Source organism: Osmerus eperlanus, chromosome 22 (genome assembly GCF_963692335.1).
Source record: "Osmerus eperlanus chromosome 22, fOsmEpe2.1, whole genome shotgun sequence".
Classification (NCBI taxonomy): Eukaryota; Metazoa; Chordata; class Actinopteri; order Osmeriformes; family Osmeridae; genus Osmerus; species Osmerus eperlanus.
Window position 1 is genome coordinate 30,953 of NC_085039.1, and position 22,122 is coordinate 53,074.

A 22,122-nucleotide genomic window follows, 5' to 3' on the forward strand; every position below is an offset into this window, starting at 1 on the left:
ATGACGGGTCCTACGTCTGTGTTACACTGCGCCTTTCTTCAACCCCAGGCTGATCTCAGCTCTGGTTCATCTACCCGCCGTCCCTCCTTAGACCCGGGAGGACGTGTCCCCACGGGGTCAAACTACATAAGCTGAGCTGCTCCACCAACTTCACGGCCTATGTGAAGCACCGCTCTCCCTCTCTGTGGCACCATCTGCTGGACGGTTCCTGCTCTGACTGTCTCTGGCCTTTGGCTCTGGGGGGTCACGTTCTACGGTCGCGTCACTTTGCTCCCCTGCCGCTCGCGCCTTCTGTGGGGCCTCTGGCCCCTTGCAGAAGCCTTGGTCTACCGTTACTAGGGCGTTGCTTACGCTGGTTGCAGTGCCTGGGAATATCGGATGTGACCTGAGCATTGCGCCGGTGGCGGGTGCCTGGGTGACGTTCTTTGACCAAGCACCTCTGATTTGCATGGGTGGTGTGTGTGCGCGGGGGAAGATCAGCTTGTGACCCTTTGCCAGGCTGGGGGAATATCGGACGTGACCCTTAAACACCCTGCACCGTAGGTGGCCGTTGTGACTGGGGGACCTGACGTACGTGTGGTTCTGACCCCTGGGAGCTTTTGACCTTTGACCTTTCGGAGTGGTGGACCTGTTCTCTGGATGCTGCCTGTGCTCTCTGCGGCTTGGCATCGCCACAACCCTGGATTCAGTCTGCATCGTGGGATTCTCAATATGCTATTTTTCCACGGGGTAGTTATCTATCTCCTGTGGTATAGCATGGCTGTGTTGTGACTGCGTGCGGGTCATTGTTGACTGTGCCATGTCATGATCACACCAGCCCATTCGTTGCTCGTCTATTCACCCGGGCTTCCCATCTACAAGTGGACTCCTCCCCTGCATGGACGCTGGACACTCTTCTCTACGTTCCTTCACCTGTGGCCATTTGTGAGTCCCTCCACCACACCTCCACACTCATGTTGTGGAGCCCGTCTCTCCTTTCCACCCACATCCCATACTGATATTCACTGATGGTTCTTCTTTCGGCCTCTCCTCTCCTGCTCTAACCTTAACCCTGCTGACCTTGTTTCCATCTCTCCTTACCCCCTACCTCCTTACCGACCTATTTACCCTAACCCCAACCCCTCCTTCCTCTTACCTAACCATAGGTCCCGCCCTGGTGTCTTTCCTCCCACCCTCCCCCCTACCTCCTCCTTAGTCTCCTCACCCCAACCCTAGGCCGTTCTCTCTCTTTGTTTCCCTCTCACCTCCCTTTTGGGCCTATGGTTTCGGTGTCTTCGGCTCTCCCTGGCCTTCCTACTAATTTTAATTCACACACCTTTTTCCTTACAGATCCACTCTGGTACCACACTAACCCTAACCTGTGCACCATTCTCCTTTCACAGTTCCTTGGTCGCCTATCACACGCGGTCCATCCATGTTGTCTTCCATACACACACACACACACACACACACACACACACACTCTCTCTCTCTCTCTCTCTCTCTCTCTCTTGTCTCCTCTTTTCCCTAGATGTTTAATTGAGATTACCGATTCTGGTGGGCGCCCAAGGCACAGGGGGGATGACGCTTTTTGTCGTCACCCCTGAGTTCTTGATAGTCCTTAGTCGTAGGACGGCCCTTGACCTGCATAACGTTTTTATTTCATACTTTGCTACCTGAAGAGCTCTGAGGAGAGCGAAACTGCAGTCGTGGCCGGTTAGAACCTCACGATTCCCTGCTTAATGTTGTGGTAGGTGCCAGCAGGAAGGCACCTCCCAGGGAGTGGAGTTCTGCGTTTTTGACTACACCTTTTATTTGCTCGGAAGAGCCCCTCTCTTGCTCTCTCTCTCTCCCACACACCCACACACACGTGCGCTCAACAGAAAAATCCCTAGCTGTTCTCTCTCTAACTGATCTCCCTCTACCTGCTCTCCTCTAAACTGCTCTCTCTCTCTCTCTCGCTCTCTCACACACGCACACCCCCACGCCCAGGGTTTAATTCTGTCTCCCATGCCCTGTCTTCCACATACTCATGTATGTCTGCGGCGCTCTTCCCCAGAGCGCCCTCATTTATTGCATTCATGGCACTCATGTGTCCTGTCCGTTAACCCCCCTTTCCTCCCCAGCAGCACGACAAGTGCAGATGTCCTCTACTCATCAAAACCAGGCCCTGGATAGGCTTTTTAAATTTTCAGGCAGGCTCCCCCTAGATTAGGTTAGCTACCGGGCCAAGGTAGGACACGCACTCACACACTCAGGTGCATCCATTCACTCACGCTCATGCCCCCCATCTCTTGAAGAGGACCCGGATTGGCCTCCACTGGAGCATCATCGCCCATCCTGGGGGCTGGACCGTCGGGGACTTGCTCCTCCGCACATAGCCTGTGATCCTCTGTCATCTCTGATGACCGAGCTGTCTCAGCTCCCTCCTTCGGTGATGTGTACTACACATCATCCGGCCCTCACACGGCAACGGGGGGATCTTTGACCCCTCCGGCCGTAGGCCCAGGCTACGGTCCAGCCCACCCCACCACTTCATCTAAAGCAGTCCTGACGTGGCTACGGTTGATTTTCAAGCCGTGGCTACGGTTGATTTTCAAGCCGGCCTCAGGCTTGGACCACGGTTGATTTTCAAGACGTGGCTACGGTTGATTTTCAAGCCGGCCTCAGGCTTGGACCACGGTTTTACCGGCTCCGCTGCTTTACGAGTCACTCCTCCTGACCGGACTCAGGGGGAGGAGACAGGAGTGACCCCTCCCTTCTAGACGGCCCTGCTGCTCCACTGGTGAAGAAGATTAGATGGACTACCTCAGCGCGGCACCTCGGCGCTGCGCGCTTCGGATTGGATTGCCTCGGCGCTGCGCGCTTCGGATTGGACGAGGGGAACCCCCCTGTGTCTACACTCGGATGTGGCATGTACTACGGTGGCCGGTCACCTCTGCCACCCACGAGTGAACCTTGACACCCGGGGTCACCTACCTCTCTCGGGGGGATCCTCTCTTGTGGGGACAGAAGACCTCAGAGCACGCTCCTGCTTAGACCCTGTGGTGCGCACACGTCCATCAGTGGATTCGGGGGTGGTCATCCATGTACCCATCGGTTACTAACGTCCTCTTTAGTGCTTAGGCCTTTACTTACCCTGGGCCGCGAGCGCAACAGGGTCTACAGGCCTGGGACCCCTTTGGGGTCCTGGAGGGGGTCTACTCCCCTACCCCCTCTGGTGGAAGATCTACATGGCTCTAGGATACGAGTGCATTTCCCCCTAAGCCTATGCGGGTCGAAGTACTGAACTGCTTGGCGCGGGGGGCATCAGAGATAACACCTAACCCTAACCCTAACCCTAACCCTATCCCCACCCCTCCCCTTAAACCTAGGACTAAACCCAGTCCAGGCCCAAACCCTAAACCCAACCCCTCAAACCCGAGGCCTAAACCCAACCCTCCCTTTAAAAGTCCCTCCAACCCGCCCTTTAACCCCACCCTGCCTTCCCAATCCCACCCCACCTTTAGTCCCCTCCCTAGTCCCACACGGGGTGTTGACCCACCCTTTAATTCCACCATCCTTCCTAACCCGCCCTTTAAACCCACCCCACCTTCCCATCCCCACCCCACCTTTAATCCCCTTCCCAGTTTCCCACTGGGTGCTGACCCGCCCTTTAATCCCACTACCCTCACCCCCCCGGCCCCACCACCCACAACCAACACCGGCACACCGTTCACCTCAGACACCGTCACGGACCCGTTAATAATCATTCCCCTAGTCACCACATTTTCACACAAAACTCGACCCCTACAACATGCATTCAAACAAAACTTCACCACAGCTCAACGCACATACCCCGCACTAAAACCCTACAGGATCATTTCGGCATACAGAAAAAACAAAAGCTTACAGAACATACTCATACACACCAAATTCAGCACCATGCCCTCTGCAGCAGCCAAACCTCATACATTTCATTATAAATACAGAAAATTCATTACAAACCCTCACAGTCACACATCAGCTCCAGTCCCGGACAACCTCACCTTACAAACCTCGAATGCCGTATACATCATCACCTGCACCCTCTGCCACAAACACTACGTAGGAGAAACCGGTTCATCAATAGACACTAGGCTCAAACAACACCTATACAATATCTCACGGGCACACCTACAAACAACACTCGTCACACACTTCCAGGAGCACCCCGTCACTCACCTCATCATATCTGGTGTGGAGTCGGGGTCCGGGTGGTCCAGTGGACAGCGGAAACACGCCGAAAGAAAATGGATCACACAGTTAAACACAATTACACCCCTGGGACTGAATGAAAAAACATAACACTCTTCATCTCATACAAGACCTGCTTCACTCAACATATACACACTCATACATATCCTTACACATACATTACCCAAAAAAATAACATACACACACATAACTTACCTGGCTATGTATCCATACACACACCTACCTTGGTCCTCCAATTCTCAGCACCATCCACTCAGCCACCACCACACAGCACCTGTAAAAGAAAACACACATTATTTCACAAAACCTCTGTTGTAGTTCTGTTTTTCTTCCTCTCTTTTGTTTTATACTTTCAACACAGGAATGATAGGCCCGTGCTCCCTAAGACCGTCCAGTTTTTCTTTTTACCCTACCCTAACCCAAACCTAACCCTAACCCTAACCCTGTTAGCAATGGGTAGTGTTAAAGTCTTCGGACAACAGTATGTCATCCCTGAGGGATGTTAATGCTGATAGGCTCCTACTTGCCAAAAAAGGTTAGGTCTGAAAGAAGAAGACCAGACAGTGACAGAAGACTTGGACACAGGATGTTGGATGAAGACTTGAACACAGGATATTGGAAGAAGACTTGGACACAGGATGTTGGATGAAGACTTGAACACGGGATTTTGGAGGAAGACTTGGACACATGATGTTGGATGAAGACTTGAACACGGGCTATTGGAAGAAGACTTGGACACAGGATGTTGGATGAAGACTTGAACACGGGATATTGGAAGAAGACTTGGACACAGGATGTTGGATGAAGACTTGAACACGGGATTTTGGAGGAAGACTTGGACACAGGATGTTGGATGAAGACTTGAACACGGGATATTGGAAGAAGACTTGGACACAGGTTATTGGAAGAAGACTTGGACACAAGATGTTGGATGAAGACTTGGACACAAGATATTTTTTATTCTGATGACCTTAGCAATGGGTAGTGTTAATGTCTTCGGACAACAGTATGTCATCCCTGGGGGTTGCTAATACTGATAGGCTCCTATTTGCCAATAGGGTCAGGTGTGAAAGAAGAAAACAAGTCATGGACATGGGATCATCAGGAACAATACGTCCAAGAAGAATATCCTAGGTAACAATAGGTAGTAGTAAAGTCTTCGGACAATTGTTTCCCTGAGGGTTACTAATGCTACTCCTATTGGTCAATAGGTCTGGCAGTGGAAAGGGAGGAGCCTATAAAACAGACTCCTGCTCATTCATTCATTTCAGGGGGACGGAGTGAGTGGGGTTTCAGGTGCGCGTGCCTAATTGGGGTCTCACCTGTACTGTGGTCCCGTTGGGGTCCCACAGGGTGTTTCCTCGTTATTACTGCCACACCTAACCCTAACCCTAACCCATGAAGACCAAGGATCAGATTACTAGTTAATCTTTAGGACCTTTATATGATCCCAAAGTCTTCGGACACCAATGGTATCAACCCTGGGGGTCATAATACTGTTGGACGGATCGTCGATTCTCTCATATCTATATTTGGAGACGGGGTGAGTGAGATTTAAGCGCGAGTGCTTTCGTGGGGTCTCACCTTAACTGTGGTCCCGTCTGGGTCCCACAGGGTGTTTCCTCGTTAATGCTACCACACCTAACCCTAACCCTAACTCTAACCCTATCCTCGCTTACCGGTTTTCCGATCTGCTTGGTGATGGGATTTCTCAGACATACAACCCTAACCCTAACCCTCTAAAGGTTCTCCAAAAAATGCTTTTCTAAAAGCAATGAAAGGTTTTTTTATATGTGCAACAAATTAAAGGGACTTATAGGAAAAGACCACATGTAATAGGACCTTATTGATTTTTTCAGTGTCTGTGCACTTATTCATTTAAGACATTGAAAAATCATTTTTTTTTTAATTTGGTACCAACCTGGATTTGGAGATCCTTATTGAGTGGTTTCCGGTTTTTCCAGTAGGAAATGGAGTTGGGCCATAGGCAGACCCCCACCCTGACTGGAAGGGGGGAAGCCTTAGGGGGAAGAACAGTAGGGGGTGGTAATGAGAAATCCAATAATCTCAATATTCCACTCTCTAAAAAATATTTTAAACTTCTCCAGGCGTTACACCATTCAGAAATTCTGGATCAATCAATTCTAACAGGATCTTGTCCTGTTGGGATGAAAAGACAGGTTAATAAATTGGCATCTTTTATCAAACCATCTTCACCCTCCTTGAATACTACTGAAAAAGTTAAACTTAATACTCAAAAGTGGTTGGAGGGGAACTTAGAGATCTTACGGGTTCATTATGATGAGGTGATGGGGACAATTCTGGGGGACTTACCTGTATTGGATGAGAAGGCCCTGCAGGTGGCGGTGGGTTGGAGCAAGCTACGGTATAAACGTAAATTCACAAATACATCTGTGGACACATTGCGGACAATGCTAATAGCTCCAGAAGAAATATCTTCTTCTCCGACCCTACCAAGCCTTAACAGTGTTGACTTCCCATCTTTACCTGTAGCCGAGGGAGCTAGGGGACAGACTCCCTACATCCAGGGGACATTAGCCCCTAGGAAACAGAGGTCCAACCTGAGTAGGTCACGACCTACAACAGGTAACCGGGGGCGTCCTGTGTCGGATCCCCTTGGACAGTCCTCCGTTGCTCAGTTGAGTCCCCAAGATACCCCCATCCATGGGAACAAATACTTACCTGGGGGGGAAGGGGTGATGACTCCAGGGTCCTCGAGACGGTCTGCTGTGGCAGAATTACACAGTGTTAGACAGTCGGAAGCAGGGTCCATAACATCTACTACCAAGCCTACTCCACTTACCTTTAGGGAAGCCCTATTAACACCTAGGGAGAGTGGGACGGTTTTGGAGGGATCACCTTTACACCCCATCTCTTTCGATCTCCAAATGGAGGACTCCTCCTCAGATGAAGAGGCTGCACAGGGTCCTCCAGGGGGAGACACAGGGATGGAGGTTGAGGGGACGAATCTACATCCCTCCACTGCTAATGGGGCGGTAGCCTTTACCACAGACAGCATCAATCCTTCCCCAGCATCACAGGATGAGAGAAACAACTGTCCCAAGCTGGCGGTGGTACGGCGGGATGGGATGACAAGGACAGTTGGGGATTCTACCCCCATCTTGCCCCCAACATCCAAATCCAATGCATCTAAGGGGTTTTCTGGGGCCTCTATCCCCTTCCTGTCCCCTGTTCCTAACCCCAACCCCACCCCCTTCCCTCCCCCTTCCATCCTTGAACCCAATTCTTCTATGGGGACTGATGGGAGGCCTATCCTGGTCCAGACCCCTGGTCCTAAACTCAACCCTCCCCTTTCCATTCCTAACCCCAACCTTTCCCCTCCCCCTCTTCCCTTTCCCCCTAATTCCCCAGACCCCACTTACCTGAGTCCTCGCCGCCAGCCGCCATCCAGGACCACCCGTCGGAGGGAACCCGTTAGACACCCTAACAGGAAGAGAAAAATTAATGATTGGAACTTGCAGGTTGTTAAACCCGTAATAGTTGTAGGAGATTCGAATCTCTCTAAAATACCTACCTTTGAAGATGAGAACATCCAGATAGACAGTTTCCCGGGAGCCAATTGTGAACATCTAAGGGGGGTAATAGCAAAGCTAACACCCCACCTGGAAACAGAGAAGGTATTACTCTCGGTAGGCCTGGTCAACTGTCTCTCTCAACAGGAACCAGACACTTCACTGAAACAGCTTCAGCAACTACTACGGGTCTGCATGAGAGTGTTCCCACATGCCACAGTTTATGTGGCACAGATCCACTTCTCTGATCAGCTTAATAAGAACCAGCAGAGCCTGTTGAGGAAATTAAACAAAACAATTATTGAAAGATGTCATTACTTACCTGTCTTGGAGGAGCGTCACTTTCGGGTGTTACCACTTGTTCCAGTCCACTGGACACCTGAAACTGCCGATAGGATTTTTAATTTATGGCGGGGCCATTTAAACTTTTAGAGGGAGAGGAGTGTGACAACACAACTCCCGCATCTAACATCATGAACCTCTCGAGGTCTTACAGACTTGGTGAGGTTGAGAAAAGGGTGTTGGAACTGGGTCTTACCTTTATCCCTACTCCAAAGCAGCCCGACCTCAGGGAACTACGCAGGGACCTCCATACCTATCACAGGAGATTGAGATTATTAGATCATTTCAAATATGAGAGCCACTTTCCTCATGTACCTTTCACTGATCCGTCTAGTTGGGTACCACGGGAGGTGGCAGCTCCTGTTGAAACCCTTGTCCAAAAAGATCTGCAATGCTTGAGACGCTACAGACCAAAACCGGAAAGAAATCATAATTTGAATACAATAGAGCTGCAAGCCATTAACACTCTGGCAAACAACCCAGCTATTGTCATCAAACCGGCAGACAAGGGTTCACAAATAGTAATTATGGATAGGACTCAATATCTTTTGGAAGCAGATAGACAACTTACCAACAGGAATCATTATGCGCCGCTGCTCCATTCTATGCAACCTGAAACACAAAACATGATTAAAAACATTCTATGTAAAATGTATCAGGAAAAAGTAATAACATTAAAGCAAATGACCTACCTGTTGGGACCGGACGTCCCAAGACCGAGGCTGTTCTATCTGCTCCCAAAGATACATAAAGCCTTGGATAAATGGACCATCCCTGGTCAGGTTCCTTGTGGTCGACCTATTGTCAGTGACTGTGGCTCAGAGTCGTCAAACATAGCAGAATACTTGGACCACCATATAAACCCACTTTCACAGAGACATGCGTCCTACGTCAAGGATACGTATGACTTTGTTGAGAAAGTTGGGAATATTTCAGTTTCTGCAGATGCTTTTCTATTTTCTATAGATATCAATTCTCTGTATACTAATATAGATACGACTCTGGGCTTACAGTCGGTTCGAGCTGCTTTTAATAAATTCCCTGTCTCTGGGCGGCCCGATGATTATATTTTAGAACTGTTGGAGATAAGCCTTATTCGCAATGACTTCGAGTTCAATAAAAGACACTATTTACAGATCCATGGTACAGCGATGGGCAAGAAATTTGCCCCAGCGTATGCCAACCTTTACATGTGTGGCTGGGAGGAATCAGCCTTTTTAAAGTGCGCTCATCTACCTTCGCTGTACTTCAGATACCTTGATGACATCTTTGGTATCTGGGAGGGGGACATGGAGCAATTTATGGTGTTTTTAAATATTCTGAACTCTCATCACCCTGCAATTAAAATTACACACAACGTCCAGAAGGAAAAACTGGAGTTTTTAGACACACAGGTCTTCTTTATACCCGGTTTGGGAGCGAATAAAGCCTTAGCTACAAAAGTCTTCTTTAAGGAGACCGATAGACATGCTTTGCTTCACAAACAGAGTTATCATCCTAAACATACCTACAAAGGACCTTGGCTTCCTTCTTTGGATGGTAGGTAGAGACTGACTAAGCCCTGTGGGCAACAGTGTTCCTCGCCCTGTGGGTGTCGGCTCTGTATGGTCATCTCCCCTCTCCTCTCTCTTCTCTCCTCTCCTCTCTCATCCTTCTCTCCCCTCTCTCGCACCCCCTCCTCACGCCTCACCACCCCTCTATACCCTCTCCTCCCGTCCTGGGGACCTCCCTTTGGATGGTAGGCAGAGACTGACTAAGCCCTGTGGGCAACAGTGTTCCTCGCCCCGTGGGTGTCGACTCTGTATGGTCATCTCTCTCTCTCTCTCTCTCTCTCTCTCTCTCTCTCTCTCTCTCTCTCTCTCTCTCTCTCCCTCACTCTCTCCCTCATACTCCTTTCTTACCCCCATCCCCCTGGAATCCGTTAGATCCCATCACTCTGAACTCGTATCTCCCTATCCTCTCAGTCCTGAAGTCTTCGGACACCGATTATCTCAACCCCAGAGGGGCAGTGATTCTCAGACTGACGTCTATTATAGATACAAAAAAGTCCTAGACCTGTCCCACCGGCGCTCCTTTGGATCATTAGATTAATACTGACCAATGACAGGAACCCATGCCTAAACCTAAAACTTAGGACTGACACCTCAATTTAACCATGGGACCTCGGACCTAAGCCCAACCCTCTTGCGATTTTGGATCTGACATATGGACCCTCAAGTAACCCTATCCCGACCCCTCACCCCAACCTCAACCATTCGGGACCTATACCTAAACCCAACCATTGGGGACCTATGCCTGACATCAACCCCTCTATACCCTCTCCTCCCATCCTTGATCTCTTTGGATGGTAGGTAGAGACTGACTAAGCCCTGTGGGCAACGGTGTTCCTCGCCCCGTGGGTGTCGACTCTGTATGGTCATCTCTCTCTCTCTCTCTCTCTCTCTCTCTCTCTCTCTCTCTCTCTCTCTCTCTCTCTCTCTCTCTCTCTGTGTCTCTCTCTCTCTGTGTCTCTGTGTCTCTCTCTCTCTCTGTGTCTCTGTGTCTCTCTCTCTCTCTCTGTGTCTCTCTCTCTCTCTCTCTGTGTCTCTGTGTCTCTCTCTCTCTCTCTCTCTGTGTCTGTCTCTCTGTCTCTCTGTCTCTCTGTCTCTCTCTCTCTCTCTCTCTCTCTCTCTCTCTCTCTCTGTGTCTCTCTCTCTCTCTCTGTGTCTCTCTCTCTCTCTCTCTCTCTCTGCGTCTCTGTCTCCCTCATGCTCCTTCTTACCCCCATCCCCCTGGAATCCGTTAGATCCCATCACTCTGGACTCCTATCTCCCTATCCTCTCAGTCCTGAAGTCTTCGGACAACGATTATCTCGACCCCAGAGGGGCAGTGATTCTCAGACTGACATCTATTATAGATAAAAAACAGTCCTAGACCTGTCCCACCGGCGCTCCTTTGGATCATTGGATTAATACTGACCAATGACAGGAACCCATGCCTAATCCTAAAACTTGGGACTGATACCTCAATTTAACCATGGGACCTCGGACCTAAACCCAACCCTCTTGCGATTCTGTGTCTGACATATGGACCCTCAAGTAACCCTATCCCGACCCCTCACCCTAACCTCAACCATTTGGGACCTATACCTAAACCCAACCCCTCTATACCCTCTCCTCCCATCCTTGGCTTCTTTCTTTGGATGGTAGGTAGAGACTGACTAAGCCCTGTGGGCAACAGTGTTCCTCGCCCCGTGGGTGTCGACTCTGTATGGTCATCTCTCCTCTCCTCTCTCCTTTTTCTTCTCCCCTCTCTCGCACCCCCTCCTCATGCCTCACCACCCCCTGCCCCTCTATACCCTCTCCTCCCGTCCTGGGGACCTCCCTTTGGATGGTAGGCAGGGACTGACTAAGCCCTGTGGGCGACATTGTTCCTCGCCCCGTGGGTGTCGACTCTGTATGGTCATCTCTCCTCTCCCCTCTCGCTCTTTTTTTCTGTCTCCCTTTTTCTTTCTCTCACACTCTCTCTCTCTCTCTCCCTCATACTCCTTTCTTACCCCTATCCCCCCTCCCCCTGGAATACGTTAAATCCCATCACCCTGGACTAATACTCTCCCTATCCTCAGTCTTAAAGTCTTCGGACACCGATTATCTCTTAACCCCTGGTGGGCAGTGATATTCAGACTGATATCCATCACTCATGAAGACCAAGGATCAGATTACTAGTTAATCTTTAGGACCTTTATATGATCCCAAAGTCTTCGGACACCAATGGTATCAACCCTGGGGGTCATAATACTGTTGGACGGATCGTCGATTCTCTCATATCTATATTTGGAGACGGGGTGAGTGAGATTTAAGCGCGAGTGCTTTCGTGGGGTCTCACCTTAACTGTGGTCCCGTCGGGGTCCCACAGGGTGTTTCCTCGTTAATGCTACCACACCTAACCCTAACCCTAACCCCTAACCCTAACCCTAACCCTATCCCCACCCCTCCCCTTAAACCTAGGACTAAACCCAGTCCAGGCCCAAACCCTAAACCCAACCCCTCAAACCCGAGGCCTAAACCCAACCCTCCCTTTAAAAGTCCCTCCAACCCGCCCTTTAACCCCACCCTGCCTTCCCAATCCCACCCCACCTTTAGTCCCCTCCCTAGTCCCACACGGGGTGTTGACCCACCCTTTAATTCCACCATCCTTCCTAACCCGCCCTTTAAACCCACCCCACCTTCCCATCCCCACCCCACCTTTAATCCCCTTCCCAGTTTCCCACTGGGTGCTGACCCGCCCTTTAATCCCACTACCCTCACCCCCCCGGCCCCACCACCCACAACCAACACCGGCACACCGTTCACCTCAGACACCGTCACGGACCCGTTAATAATCATTCCCCTAGTCACCACATTTTCACACAAAACTCGACCCCTACAACATGCATTCAAACAAAACTTCACCACAGCTCAACGCACATACCCCGCACTAAAACCCTACAGGATCATTTCGGCATACAGAAAAAACAAAAGCTTACAGAACATACTCATACACACCAAATTCAGCACCATGCCCTCTGCAGCAGCCAAACCTCATACATTTCATTATAAATACAGAAAATTCATTACAAACCCTCACAGTCACACATCAGCTCCAGTCCCGGACAACCTCACCTTACAAACCTCGAATGCCGTATACATCATCACCTGCACCCTCTGCCACAAACACTACGTAGGAGAAACCGGTTCATCAATAGACACTAGGCTCAAACAACACCTATACAATATCTCACGGGCACACCTACAAACAACACTCGTCACACACTTCCAGGAGCACCCCGTCACTCACCTCATCATATCTGGTGTGGAGTCGGGGTCCGGGTGGTCCAGTGGACAGCGGAAACACGCCGAAAGAAAATGGATCACACAGTTAAACACAATTACACCCCTGGGACTGAATGAAAAAACATAACACTCTTCATCTCATACAAGACCTGCTTCACTCAACATATACACACTCATACATATCCTTACACATACATTACCCAAAAAAATAACATACACACACATAACTTACCTGGCTATGTATCCATACACACACCTACCTTGGTCCTCCAATTCTCAGCACCATCCACTCAGCCACCACCACACAGCACCTGTAAAAGAAAACACACATTATTTCACAAAACCTCTGTTGTAGTTCTGTTTTTCTTCCTCTCTTTTGTTTTATACTTTCAACACAGGAATGATAGGCCCGTGCTCCCTAAGACCGTCCAGTTTTTCTTTTTACCCTACCCTAACCCAAACCTAACCCTAACCCTAACCCTAACCCTGTTAGCAATGGGTAGTGTTAAAGTCTTCGGACAACAGTATGTCATCCCTGAGGGATGTTAATGCTGATAGGCTCCTACTTGCCAAAAAAGGTTAGGTCTGAAAGAAGAAGACCAGACAGTGACAGAAGACTTGGACACAGGATGTTGGATGAAGACTTGAACACAGGATATTGGAAGAAGACTTGGACACAGGATGTTGGATGAAGACTTGAACACGGGATTTTGGAGGAAGACTTGGACACATGATGTTGGATGAAGACTTGAACACGGGCTATTGGAAGAAGACTTGGACACAGGATGTTGGATGAAGACTTGAACACGGGATATTGGAAGAAGACTTGGACACAGGATGTTGGATGAAGACTTGAACACGGGATTTTGGAGGAAGACTTGGACACAGGATGTTGGATGAAGACTTGAACACGGGATATTGGAAGAAGACTTGGACACAGGTTATTGGAAGAAGACTTGGACACAAGATGTTGGATGAAGACTTGGACACAAGATATTTTTTATTCTGATGACCTTAGCAATGGGTAGTGTTAATGTCTTCGGACAACAGTATGTCATCCCTGGGGGTTGCTAATACTGATAGGCTCCTATTTGCCAATAGGGTCAGGTGTGAAAGAAGAAAACAAGTCATGGACATGGGATCATCAGGAACAATACGTCCAAGAAGAATATCCTAGGTAACAATAGGTAGTAGTAAAGTCTTCGGACAATTGTTTCCCTGAGGGTTACTAATGCTACTCCTATTGGTCAATAGGTCTGGCAGTGGAAAGGGAGGAGCCTATAAAACAGACTCCTGCTCATTCATTCATTTCAGGGGGACGGAGTGAGTGGGGTTTCAGGTGCGCGTGCCTAATTGGGGTCTCACCTGTACTGTGGTCCCGTTGGGGTCCCACAGGGTGTTTCCTCGTTATTACTGCCACACCTAACCCTAACCCTAACCCATGAAGACCAAGGATCAGATTACTAGTTAATCTTTAGGACCTTTATATGATCCCAAAGTCTTCGGACACCAATGGTATCAACCCTGGGGGTCATAATACTGTTGGACGGATCGTCGATTCTCTCATATCTATATTTGGAGACGGGGTGAGTGAGATTTAAGCGCGAGTGCTTTCGTGGGGTCTCACCTTAACTGTGGTCCCGTCTGGGTCCCACAGGGTGTTTCCTCGTTAATGCTACCACACCTAACCCTAACCCTAACTCTAACCCTATCCTCGCTTACCGGTTTTCCGATCTGCTTGGTGATGGGATTTCTCAGACATACAACCCTAACCCTAACCCTCTAAAGGTTCTCCAAAAAATGCTTTTCTAAAAGCAATGAAAGGTTTTTTTATATGTGCAAAAAATTAAAGGGACTTATAGGAAAAGACCACATGTAATAGGACCTTATTGATTTTTTCAGTGTCTGTGCACTTATTCATTTAAGACATTGAAAAATCATTTTTTTTTTAAATTTGGTACCAACCTGGATTTGGAGATCCTTATTGAGTGGTTTCCGGTTTTTCCAGTAGGAAATGGAGTTGGGCCATAGGCAGACCCCCACCCTGACTGGAAGGGGGGAAGCCTTAGGGGGAAGAACAGTAGGGGGTGGTAATGAGAAATCCAATAATCTCAATATTCCACTCTCTAAAAAATATTTTAAACTTCTCCAGGCGTTACACCATTCAGAAATTCTGGATCAATCAATTCTAACAGGATCTTGTCCTGTTGGGATGAAAAGACAGGTTAATAAATTGGCATCTTTTATCAAACCATCTTCACCCTCCTTGAATACTACTGAAAAAGTTAAACTTAATACTCAAAAGTGGTTGGAGGGGAACTTAGAGATCTTACGGGTTCATTATGATGAGGTGATGGGGACAATTCTGGGGGACTTACCTGTATTGGATGAGAAGGCCCTGCAGGTGGCGGTGGGTTGGAGCAAGCTACGGTATAAACGTAAATTCACAAATACATCTGTGGACACATTGCGGACAATGCTAATAGCTCCAGAAGAAATATCTTCTTCTCCGACCCTACCAAGCCTTAACAGTGTTGACTTCCCATCTTTACCTGTAGCCGAGGGAGCTAGGGGACAGACTCCCTACATCCAGGGGACATTAGCCCCTAGGAAACAGAGGTCCAACCTGAGTAGGTCACGACCTACAACAGGTAACCGGGGGCGTCCTGTGTCGGATCCCCTTGGACAGTCCTCCGTTGCTCAGTTGAGTCCCCAAGATACCCCCATCCATGGGAACAAATACTTACCTGGGGGGGAAGGGGTGATGACTCCAGGGTCCTCGAGACGGTCTGCTGTGGCAGAATTACACAGTGTTAGACAGTCGGAAGCAGGGTCCATAACATCTACTACCAAGCCTACTCCACTTACCTTTAGGGAAGCCCTATTAACACCTAGGGAGAGTGGGACGGTTTTGGAGGGATCACCTTTACACCCCATCTCTTTCGATCTCCAAATGGAGGACTCCTCCTCAGATGAAGAGGCTGCACAGGGTCCTCCAGGGGGAGACACAGGGATGGAGGTTGAGGGGACGAATCTACATCCCTCCACTGCTAATGGGGCGGTAGCCTTTACCACAGACAGCATCAATCCTTCCCCAGCATCACAGGATGAGAGAAACAACTGTCCCAAGCTGGCGGTGGTACGGCGGGATGGGATGACAAGGACAGTTGGGGATTCTACCCCCATCTTGCCCCCAACATCCAAATCCAATGCATCTAAGGGGTTTTCTGGGGCCTCTATCCCCTTCCTGTCCCCTGTTCCTAACCCCAACCCCACCCCCTTCCCTCCCCCTTCCATCCTTGAACCCAATTCTTCTATGGGGACTGATGGGAGGCCTATCCTGGTCCAGACCCCTGGTCCTAAACTCAACCCTCCCCTTTCCATTCCTAACCCCAACCTTTCCCCTCCCCCTCTTCCCTTTCCCCCTAATTCCCCAGACCCCACTTACCTGAGTCCTCGCCGCCAGCCGCCATCCAGGACCACCCGTCGGAGGGAACCCGTTAGACACCCTAACAGGAAGAGAAAAATTAATGATTGGAACTTGCAGGTTGTTAAACCCGTAATAGTTGTAGGAGATTCGAATCTCTCTAAAATACCTACCTTTGAAGATGAGAACATCCAGATAGACAGTTTCCCGGGAGCCAATTGTGAACATCTAAGGGGGGTAATAGCAAAGCTAACACCCCACCTGGAAACAGAGAAGGTATTACTCTCGGTAGGCCTGGTCAACTGTCTCTCTCAACAGGAACCAGACACTTCACTGAAACAGCTTCAGCAACTACTACGGGTCTGCATGAGAGTGTTCCCACATGCCACAGTTTATGTGGCACAGATCCACTTCTCTGATCAGCTTAATAAGAACCAGCAGAGCCTGTTGAGGAAATTAAACAAAACAATTATTGAAAGATGTCATTACTTACCTGTCTTGGAGGAGCGTCACTTTCGGGTGTTACCACTTGTTCCAGTCCACTGGACACCTGAAACTGCCGATAGGATTTTTAATTTATGGCGGGGCCATTTAAACTTTTAGAGGGAGAGGAGTGTGACAACACAACTCCCGCATCTAACATCATGAACCTCTCGAGGTCTTACAGACTTGGTGAGGTTGAGAAAAGGGTGTTGGAACTGGGTCTTACCTTTATCCCTACTCCAAAGCAGCCCGACCTCAGGGAACTACGCAGGGACCTCCATACCTATCACAGGAGATTGAGATTATTAGATCATTTCAAATATGAGAGCCACTTTCCTCATGTACCTTTCACTGATCCGTCTAGTTGGGTACCACGGGAGGTGGCAGCTCCTGTTGAAACCCTTGTCCAAAAAGATCTGCAATGCTTGAGACGCTACAGACCAAAACCGGAAAGAAATCATAATTTGAATACAATAGAGCTGCAAGCCATTAACACTCTGGCAAACAACCCAGCTATTGTCATCAAACCGGCAGACAAGGGTTCACAAATAGTAATTATGGATAGGACTCAATATCTTTTGGAAGCAGATAGACAACTTACCAACAGGAATCATTATGCGCCGCTGCTCCATTCTATGCAACCTGAAACACAAAACATGATTAAAAACATTCTATGTAAAATGTATCAGGAAAAAGTAATAACATTAAAGCAAATGACCTACCTGTTGGGACCGGACGTCCCAAGACCGAGGCTGTTCTATCTGCTCCCAAAGATACATAAAGCCTTGGATAAATGGACCATCCCTGGTCAGGTTCCTTGTGGTCGACCTATTGTCAGTGACTGTGGCTCAGAGTCGTCAAACATAGCAGAATACTTGGACCACCATATAAACCCACTTTCACAGAGACATGCGTCCTACGTCAAGGATACGTATGACTTTGTTGAGAAAGTTGGGAATATTTCAGTTTCTGCAGATGCTTTTCTATTTTCTATAGATATCAATTCTCTGTATACTAATATAGATACGACTCTGGGCTTACAGTCGGTTCGAGCTGCTTTTAATAAATTCCCTGTCTCTGGGCGGCCCGATGATTATATTTTAGAACTGTTGGAGATAAGCCTTATTCGCAATGACTTCGAGTTCAATAAAAGACACTATTTACAGATCCATGGTACAGCGATGGGCAAGAAATTTGCCCCAGCGTATGCCAACCTTTACATGTGTGGCTGGGAGGAATCAGCCTTTTTAAAGTGCGCTCATCTACCTTCGCTGTACTTCAGATACCTTGATGACATCTTTGGTATCTGGGAGGGGGACATGGAGCAATTTATGGTGTTTTTAAATATTCTGAACTCTCATCACCCTGCAATTAAAATTACACACAACGTCCATAAGGAAAAACTGGAGTTTTTAGACACACAGGTCTTCTTTATACCCGGTTTGGGAGCGAATAAAGCCTTAGCTACAAAAGTCTTCTTTAAGGAGACCGATAGACATGCTTTGCTTCACAAACAGAGTTATCATCCTAAACATACCTACAAAGGACTAGTTAAATAACAGTTAATAAGATTCCATCGTATTTGTACTTACCTGAGTGATGTGGAGGAGGCGACATCTATCCTGTTTAAAGCCCTCAGGCCTCGGGGTTACTCTCGGCGGTTCCTGAGGGAAATAAAACAGGAAGTAAGACAAATATTTGAAATAAATGGGAGGTATGTAGTGGAGAGAGAAGAGAAAGATATTATACCTGTGGTGACAACATACTCACAACCTCTAGGACGTTTGGGTGGCCAATTAAGGCTTAACTTCCAGCAGGCCCAGGGAGACTTGGGAGGCTTGGGGCGTTTTAAACTAATTTCTGCATATAGGAGAAACAAGAATCTCAAAGACAGGCTGGTACATTCTAACCTAAATGGAAAACCTGCGGTATCTCCTGAGGAAAATAATTATTTTAACCTAAATACCTATATCGGGAATAGGTATTCGGGGAAAGGGGTACCTATAAGGAACCGAATAGCTTTCAGGACTCCTAATACGGTCTATGCCATTAGGTGTGCGAAGTGCCAGAAACTATACATAGGAGAAACTAAACACTCTATGCAGACTCGGTTTACACAACATAAATACCAAGTCAGGAGAGGGAATAAGGATTATGGCAGGCCGTTTTAACATTTATTTCTACAAACTTACTAGTCACTATTTTAAAGTTACTAGTACTTATTCTTTAGTTACTAGTAACTAATCCAATAGTTACTAGTATCTATTCCCGTTTTACTAGTAACTTTCATTAGATACTAGTAACTATTCTTTAGTTACTAGTAACTAATCCAATAGTTACTAGTATCTATTCCCGTTTTACTAGTAACTTTCATTAGATACTAGTAACTATTCTTTAGTTACTAGTAACTAATCCAATAGTTACTAGTATCTATTCCCGTTTTACTAGTAAGTTTTCATTAGATACTAGTACCTATTTTTTAGTTACTAGTAACTATTCCGACATATCCCGAAACCAATAAGTACTAGTAACTATTGCCAACAAGATATCTAGTTAACATGCAAATTAGCTTGAGAAGATATCTAGTTAACATGCAAATGAGCTTCTAAAGATATCTAGTTAACATGCAAATTAGCTTCAGAAGATATCTAGTTAACATGCAAATTAGCTTCTGAAGATATCTAGTTAACATGCAATTTAGCTGCTGAAGACCACACCTCACAGAAGACAGCACCACAGAGAAAATATCAACGAACCGATTTGAGAAATGGCACACCTATGTGTAATTGAAGAAATAGGACGAAAATGCAGAGCATTAGAAAGAGCTTTCCAACAAGCTAACATAAGCCACGCACGATTGATGCCGATTGAGTCATCACTTGTGAATTTAAGAAGACTGGACGGTATTTTATCGGTGGAGACAATGCAAGAACCTTTTGCTAGCCTTGAAGAACTCCGAGCTCTCATCACCACCACACATGCGATGTCAGGAGAGCACAGCGAAGACGCCTTTTCAGCCCCTCGTATGCCCTCAGGTAACGTTTGGATTTCACTTTTAGAATAACATTACTCGTACAATGGTAATATGGTGGTTAGCCAAATATACCTTGTATTAGAGATCCCTGTAGGTTATTACTTAAGATAGCTTGCTAGCTGTCGAGCGCCGATGTTATCTACCTTGACTTTACAGTATTGTCTTTATTAGCTACATTAGTTGCTAACGTTTCCTGACCATCTCTGCCCAACTTGTATCTCTAACTTATGTTCTCAGGCCAGCGAGGGAGACCTAAAATTGCCATAACAAGGCAGCAAATACAGTTCCTCGTGGGTCAAGGCTACACAGTCAAGCGGATGGGACAGCTGCTGAAATGTTCAGCATCTTTTTTATATAAGAAAACCAGAGCGCTTGGATTACCAATTAGGAGTTCCAGGTCAAGAACCCTAACCAATGAGGAACTTGAAGATCATATAAGAAGACTTCACAGACAGTTTCCGAGATCTGGAAATGAGGTGACATTGTTATAAGTGTATTATAACTAATCAGTATTTTTGTAACATTTTCTAGCATCCTGGCCCACGTTTTCATTCTGAAAGTTTGTTGGCCTTTTTGTTAGCATTAATAAATAGACAGTGTTCATGCACTACCGCTCAAATGTTTAAGAACACCTAGGGTTATTAATGTTTTAGATAGTTTCACTAAGGTGACATTAAATTGATTAAAATAGATATCCAATACCTTACCAATGTTGCAAATATCTATCACTGTTGTAAATGACTGATTCATGATTACTAATGTAAATACAACTGCAGAGACATTTTCCTTTTAGCTCATTCATAATTAATTATGTTTGACTATTATTTCTGATATATTTAATGCCACCTTGGGGAATGAAGATTCAATTTTCTATCAAAACACGTCAATTTAGTAAAAAAATGTTTTACCAAAGGTGTAAGTTGCCTGTGGTTTCAGATGATGAGGGCATTGCTGCGAGCAGAAGGATTCTTTGTAACACGACAGAGAGTGAGAGCGATGCTGACTTATATTGACCCAGCGGCTGCTGCGCGAAGATGGAGTGCTACCGTGGCAAGAAGAACATACCATGTGCCATATCCCAACAGTCTGTGGCATATGGATGGAAACATGCGTCTCATCAGGTATTCAGTTGTATTTGACAATTAAATATGCACTGTTGTACCAAGCAAACTACTTTCTTCAGTAACCAGCTTCCAAAAGCTGTAGAACATGTATTCCCTGATTATCAGAAATATCAGAAATTCAGCATTTATAAGATTGTCAGCTGGAAAGAGAAACTAGTTTGTTTCTTCTCATATTCTACAAATGGCACCATTAAAGATGTATTGTATATAACTGAGAAGTACTAATTTTGTTGACCAATAGTTTTTCCTTTACAGGTGGGGCTTAGTTGTTCATGGAGCCATAGATGGATACTCACGCCTAGTAACATACCTAAACTGTAATACAAACAACAAAGCTGTCACTGTACTTACACAGTTCTTGAAGGCAACATGCCTGTATGGACTCCCATCCAGAGTTCGCTCTGATCATGGTGGGGAGAACACACAAGTAGCATTGTTCATGAATATTGTCCAGGGTGTAGAGCGCAGTAGTCACATAACAGGGGAATCTGTTCACAACCAGAGGATAGAGCGCCTCTGGAGAGACGTGTTCCTGCAAGTTCTACACTACTTCTACAATGAATTCTACAGCCTAGAGGATGCTGCCATACTAGATCCAGAAAATGACATCCACAAGTTATCACTACACCTGACCTATCTACCAGAAATTCAACGTAGGTTGAACATGTTTAGAGAGGCCTGGAATCAGCACAGTCTAAGGACAGAAAACAACCGAACACCCTCACAGATCTGGACAGAGGGCATGCTGACCAACATAGAGGCAGACAGCACTCCCATCAACAACGTATTTGGTGATGACCCATATAGGGAGGACAGTTTAGAGGCCCTTCTGGCACAACATGGCATCAACAACTTTCGAACTGACATAGAAGAACAGTTCCCAGCTGTAGTTGTCCAACAACTCAATGTAAATCTTAACCACCAACAACAGCAAGACATTTTGAGGGCTATAGAGGGAATTGTGGACTTGAAAGTGAAATATCAAACATGCTGCACTGAAATTTCTAATAAGTTGAATGAGCCAGCCAGGGGACTGCCTTGAATCACATGACTAATGCATGTCTATGCTCTCTTTTTAGATTTGCCTTGCAATGTGCTTGATTCATAGATCTAGGTGATGTTATAGTAACAG

General features: G+C 47.1%; 1 protein-coding gene across 2 annotated transcripts; it reads left to right on the top strand.

The window, feature by feature from the left end:
* The first annotated feature begins 19,512 nt into the window (after window positions 1-19,512).
* Window positions 19,513-22,057, top strand: LOC134009019 (uncharacterized). 2 transcript variants are annotated; one of them, XM_062448654.1, is made up of 4 exons: window positions 19,513-19,867; window positions 20,104-20,342; window positions 20,803-20,987; window positions 21,246-22,057. In XM_062448654.1, the coding sequence occupies exons 1-4, from the start codon at window positions 19,600-19,602 to the stop codon at window positions 22,030-22,032; spliced, it is 1,479 nt and encodes a 492-aa protein (XP_062304638.1). In that variant the 5' UTR covers window positions 19,513-19,599; the 3' UTR covers window positions 22,033-22,057. The 2 variants fall into 2 exon arrangements, with proteins under 2 accessions (XP_062304638.1, XP_062304639.1); XM_062448655.1 differs by having other exon boundaries at window positions 20,851-20,987.
* Window positions 22,058-22,122: the final 65 nt, after the last annotated feature.

What these genes read in the sequence shown, in the direction of transcription:
- LOC134009019 (XM_062448654.1), top strand. Translation starts at nt 19,600, where the DNA reads ATGGCACACCTATGTGTAATTGAAGAAATAGGACGAAAATGCAGAGCA. An exon ending in AGCCCCTCGTATGCCCTCAG is followed by an intron (nt 19,868 to 20,103) that starts GTAACGTTTGGA and finishes TTATGTTCTCAG; the next exon opens with GCCAGCGAGGGAGACCTAAA. An exon ending in TTCCGAGATCTGGAAATGAG is followed by an intron (nt 20,343 to 20,802) that starts GTGACATTGTTA and finishes CTGTGGTTTCAG; the next exon opens with ATGATGAGGGCATTGCTGCG.